This window comes from Nannospalax galili, unplaced genomic scaffold, assembly GCF_000622305.1.
Source record: "Nannospalax galili isolate Female #2095 unplaced genomic scaffold, S.galili_v1.0 scaffold680, whole genome shotgun sequence".
Lineage (NCBI taxonomy): Eukaryota > Metazoa > Chordata > Mammalia > Rodentia > Spalacidae > Nannospalax > Nannospalax galili.
In genome coordinates, this window is record NW_008348218.1 from 4,243,440 (window position 1) to 4,249,439 (window position 6,000).

At 44.5% G+C, this 6,000-nt stretch overlaps 1 protein-coding gene across 1 annotated transcript in view; it reads left to right on the plus strand.

The window, feature by feature from the left end:
- Gsr (glutathione-disulfide reductase) overlaps positions 1 to 6,000 on the plus strand; it is a 48,794-nt gene that overhangs the window by 2,228 nt on the left and 40,566 nt on the right. The window contains exon 2 of the mRNA XM_008844945.3: positions 4,548 to 4,574. Coding sequence (XP_008843167.1) covers positions 4,548 to 4,574 — 27 coding nt within the window. The remainder of the gene's footprint in view (positions 1 to 4,547; positions 4,575 to 6,000) is intronic.

Sequence of the window (6,000 nt, forward strand, 5' to 3'; positions counted from 1 at the left end):
ATTGCCTACATGTATGTAAGTACATCCATGTTGTGCAATGCCTGCAGGGGTCAGAAGAGGGCATCAGATTCCCCAGGAACTGGAGTCATGGACAGTTGTTAGGTGCCATGTGGGTGCTGGGAATTGAACCTGGGTTTTCTGCAAGAGCAGCCAGTGCTCTTAACCACTGAGCCATCTCTCCAGCTCCCACACTATTTCATAAGGACATTCTTTTCAATAAAAAGAAGTGATAAAGGAGCAGGGGAGTTAGCTTAGTCAGTATCTCAGTCAGATGTTTGATGGATAAGCAGGGATCTCCCTGCCTCTGCCTCCCGAGTGCTGAGATTAAAGGCATGCACCACCATCTCTCCAGTTTTTAAAGAACGTTCAGAAGGTACTAACCTATTCTTCCACTAGTGGTTTTTATCAAGATTGGTATTTTAATTTTTTTTTCATTACATTTATTTATTTGGGGGAGGGGTGCACATGTCACAATGTGTGTGTGGAAGTCAGAGGACAACTTACAGAAGTCAGTTCTCTCCTTCTACCATGTGGGTCCTGAGGCTTGAACCCTGGTTGTCAGGCTAGGCAGCAAGTTTCTTTATCCACTTAGCCCTTGCTTGCCCAAGACTATGTTATTTTTATTCTGCTTTTTTATTACAGGGAATTGAACCCAGACCTTGTGCAAGCTAAGTACGTGTTCTACCACTAAGCTATATCACTAACCTTAAGAAAAATATTTCAGAGCTGGAGAGATGGCTCAGCAGTTAAGAACACTGGTTGTTCTTGCAGAAGACCCAGGTTCGAATCCCAGCACCCGCATGGCAGCTAACAACTGTCCATAACGCCAGTCCCAGGGTATCCAACAGTCTCTTACCTCCGTGGGCACTGTACGACATGGGTGCACTTACCTACGTCCAGGCAATACACACATACACATAAAAGAAAAAAATTTCAATGAAAAATGAGAAGCTTATAATCCAAGTAAAGATCGTCCTTTAATGACTTCTAGCCTTGTATTTTTGTTTCATGAAATACTGGACTCATAGACTCTAATAGAAATTTGGGGAACATTTTTCTCTAATAACCTTTGCTACACTGAGGAGCAGTCAGCTAAAGCACAGTGGAGAACACCCAGGTAAGTGTACTGTACAACCTGTGGAATTAGCCATCAAAAACTGGCTTTAGTGCATTGTATGGCTTGGTCTGTGGTCTGATGAAGGTTTGTGAGAATTACTCTCCAGTAGAAGGGAGAGACTGCCTCACTGTGGTTCCTTTGGTTGTAGCTCAGTAGTAGAACTCTACTCTTGCCTAGCATGTGTGAGACCCTGATTTTGCTCCCAGAACCCCCCCAAATAAATACATAGCAAACTCCCAAAACTCTTAATTAGAGGTCTCCCACGTGGGTCTGTACCCCAAAGCTCCTAATTTAGTATTTCTGGAGTCAAGCCCTACAAGTGTAATTTTGGAAAAGCTGTACCCATATTTTGGGGTGAGTAAGACAAAATGACCTTTTGTCAGGGTAGGGACTAGGAAAGCATGAGAAGAAATCTTGAAAACCCTGAATAATTGCAGAGAGAAGAGAGTCAAGCAGTGTGTTTTGTCCTACGGTCCTTAATTTCTTTGTTTTCTAATTTCCTTATGGCATGCTTTGTAAATAACCTGGCCAGAGCTGGGTGTGATAATGCATACCTTTGATCCCAGCACTTGGGAGGCAAAGGCAGGCACATCTCTGATGGGGAGTTCAGGCCAGCTGGGGCTACAGGGAGATCCTGTCTCAAAAAAAAAAAGAAGAAAAAGAGAAAAGGGCCAAAATAACCAGCCCGGAACCTCTTCCAGGGATGTCTGCATGGTGTGAATGCTTGCTTTGATGTTTGGATCTCTGGATCTTCGTCCACAAGGCTTTATCCAACTCTCCTGTGATACAGTGGATAGGCTCTTCCTTGAGGCAGGTGTATTGAAGGTGATGAGGTTAGATAAGTCATGGGAGTGGGCCCTGTGGAGATCTTATTAAGAGGAGGAGAAGAAACTAGAGCTTGCATTCCTCTCTCATGTGAGGGCTCAGGGAAAAGGTGTCCACCCACAAACTAGGAAGGGGAGCCCTCACTATGAAGCAACTCTGCCAGCACTTGGCTCTTGGACTTCTCAGCTTCCAGACAGAGAACTAAGTATGGGTTATTTAAGCCCTCCAGCCTGTGGTATACACCTTTAATCCCAGCACTTGGGAGGCAGAGGTAGACAGAGCTCTGAGAGTTCCAAGCCAGCCAAGGCTACATAGTGAGACCCTGTTCTAGTTTGCTTTCCATTGCTGTGGCAAAACACTGACTGATACCAGCTTGGGGAGGGAAAGGGTTTATTTTGCTTACATCTCCCAGGTCACAGTTCATCACTAAGGGAGCCCAAGGTAGGAACTCAGAGAAGGATCCTGGAGGCGTGGAGGAACGCAGCTTACTGACTTGCTTCCCTGGCTCATGCTCAGCCTGCTTTCTTATACAATACAGAGCAACATGCCCAGGGGTGGCATGGCCCACAGTGAGCTGGGCTCTCCCACATCACTCAAAAATCAAGAAAATACCCCACAGGCCAGTACAGTGGAGGCAATTCCCCAGTTGAGGCTCCCTCTACCCAGGTACGTCAAATTGATGGCCAGACCCTGTCTCAAAAAAATAGGAGCTGGAGAGATGGCTCAGCAGTTAAGAACAATGGCTGTTCTTGCAGAGAACCTGGGTTTGATTACCAGCAACTACATGGCAGCTAACAATTGTCTCTAACAGTTCCAGGGGATCCTATTCCCTCTTATGACCTCTGAGGGCATTGTACGACTCCAGTGCATTTACATACATGCAGACAGAACACTCATACACATAAAATAAAGATAAATTAAAGGGGCTGGAGAGATTGCTCAGTGGTTAAGAGCACTGGCTGCTCTTGCAAAGAACCAGGGTTTGATTCCCAGCACCCACATGGCAGCTAACAACCATCCATAACTCCAGTTCCAGAGGAATCCGATGCCCTTTTCTGACCTTTGCAGGCATTGCATAGCACTGGTACACTGATATACATATACTCATACACATAAAATGAATAAAAGTAATAAATTTTAAAAAATCAAAAACAAAACAAAACAAAACAAAAACCCCGACAACAAAAAGGGAAATCAAGGCCAGGCTGGGTGTGGTGTTCCACACCTTTAAGCCCAGCACTCTGGTTTTTTTTTTTTCTTTTTTTTTAATTTTATTTATTTTTATGTGACGTGTATGCGTGTATTACCTGCATGTAGGTAAGTGTACCTGTGTCATGCCATGCCTGCGGAGGCCAGAAGAGGTTGTCAGATCCTCTGGGACTGGAGTTACGGACAGTTGTTAGCTGCCATGTGGGTGCCGGGATTCAAACCTGGGTCTTCTGCAAGAACAACCAGTGTTCTTAACTGCTGAGCCATCTGTCTCTCCAGCCCCAAGCCCAGCAGCCTTGAGACAGGCTATGAAGTTGTTTCTGAGGGATACATTTGAAATGATCTTTGAATCAGTTTTTGAAGTCTCCCCCAAGTGAAATCTACTATGTCTCATCATCATGATCACTCAGCCACAGAAGGCGAATGGGAAGTTGGCTCAAGAACAAGGTGAATTGGAACCTCTGGGTGCTTTGCCTCTGTGACCCAGGTCACTACCCACGCAGACCTTGGAAGAGTCTCTGGGAAGATCCTCTGACTTTGCCCCAGGCCTGCAGGAGCACATGCTCCCTTGTACTTGGTTGAATGTAATGATTCTGGGATAAAGAGGAATGCAGTTCTTGTGGGGTCGTGTGGATCTTGCCTGGCAGAGTTGGATGGTAAGGGTTGATTGAGTGTCAGTCTCTAAGTTACCATGAACTGTGCTGCACAGCACTGCGGAAGAAACCCCACAGGCCTGGGAAACAGGCTGCTCAGAGGATGATGGTTCATCTAGTCTGCAGTGATTCAGCAACATGCGAATTGTAACCTAGCTTGGAGTTGATAGTGTGTACTTTGACATTATGATGTGCATTTCTTTTTTTTTTTTTTTTTTTTTTTTGTCTTTTTTGAGACAGGATCTCCCTGTGTAGCTCAAAAATAATTTTTTTTCCCTCTTTTTTGAGACAGGGTCTCCCTGTAGTCCCAGCTGGCCTGGAACTCACTGTGTAGACCAGGCTGGCCTGGAACTCACAGAGATCCGCCTGCCTCTGTCTCCATAGCAGGGATGAATCTCACCGCATAGGCCTGAAAGAATAAGAGAGGTTTCCACTTAGTAGACTTCTTCAGTAGCCTACCTGGGTACTTCACATGAGTTTTTAAGAAGTTCTCCAGGACCTTATTCTCTTCTCATTGACTTTTGTTCTTGAGAAAAATGGGTGAAAATGTTCTACTTTATCATATGAGAAAAACAGCATTGTTTTCCAGCTCTGTGATAGGATAAAGAAAATAACTGTAGTCTGGTGATTGTGACTCTGACTCAAGGATTCCTCCTGTGTGGGACTCAGGGCTCATTCCCTGCGGGTATGTGATGGCTTGGACTGAGTATCCTTAAAGTGTGTCTTTTTCATTTTTGCCCTAGGTAAATGTCGGATGTGTACCCAAAAAGGTAAAAATTTTATTTCTCCTTCCCTTCATTCCTTGTTTGTGTTTGATAAATTGTAATCAGATAAGGATGTTTCTAAACATATCAGTTAAAATTCTTCTTACAAGGGCCAGAGAGATGGCTCAGTGTTTGCTTACATGCATGTATGTTCACCATATGTGTGCCTGGTGCTCACAGAGGCCAGAAGAGGGCACTGGATTCCCTGAAACCAGAGTTACAGATGGTTATGAGCTGCTGCTGCTGCTGCTGCTCTGTGTGTGTGTGTGTGTGTGTGTGTGTGTGTGTGGTGTGTGTGTGTGTGTGTGCTGGGAACTGAACCCAGGTCATCTGCAAAAGCAGCAAGTGCTCCTAGGCTCTGAGCCATCCCTCTGGCCCCTTAAATTTTATTTTTGTAGGACTCTACCAAGTTCATAGTGCTTTTGTAGTTTTGTTTTTGAGAGAAAATCGCACATCATTGAGATTGTCCTGCAACTCACCATCTAGCCAAGGCTGGCATTGAACTCATCTACTCATGATCCTGCTTCAGCCTTCTCCAGGGCATGAGCTACCACACCCTGCTGCTTTTCTTGGTACCAGCCTCTTAATTTACAGAGCAGTTGGAAGTAATTTCTGTCAAAAGGGTGGAGTGACAGCTCAGGAGCAAGCACCCGTAGGCTGGGCCTAATTTGCCTCTACCACATTGCCTAGATCTGAGCCCCAAAGCCTCAAGCGGTCCATATAGAGGCCCCCCTCTCCAGAGGGGGTGTTTGATTTGATTGCATGGCACATAAAAGTGGAAATATCACCCTGTGATGACACAAGGGAAAGTGATATTTATTAACATAATTTATTTGTGGTATTGGTAAATGCATTAGGATAATGAATCTTAAGAGATAAAGTGGTTAAAAAATGGTTGGTTATCTAGAATTCTGGATGCCAGTTTGATTCTTGTTCTTTTGTTGACCACATGGCATAAATGACCTCACAGAGTACAGGCTACATTCCACAGAGGTGCATGCAGCTGTTTTATAGGTATCTGATCACATCCTTAAAAGGGCGGGTTACTGCCTACACAATTGGATTTCATTGCCTTAAAATTTTTAGCCCTCAACTAAACTAGCATGACAGTCAACTTGCATGTCTGTTTTGAACCTTACAAGCCTTGTAACTTTTTTCTAAATTGCAAACTTGTAAAGTTGCAGATATATCCCATCTCCTGGAACTGAATGAAAAAGAACATGGCTTACAAAAATAGAAAATTTAGCTGGGCGTGGTGGTGCACACCTGTAGTCCCAGCACTTGGGAGGCAGAGGCAGGCAGATCTCTTTGAGTTCAAGGCCAGCCTGGCCTACATAATGAGTTCCAGGACAGCTGGGGCCATAGGGAGACCCTCCTTCAAAAAGAGCAAATAATAATAATAATAATAAATAAATAAATAACATGTGTGGGT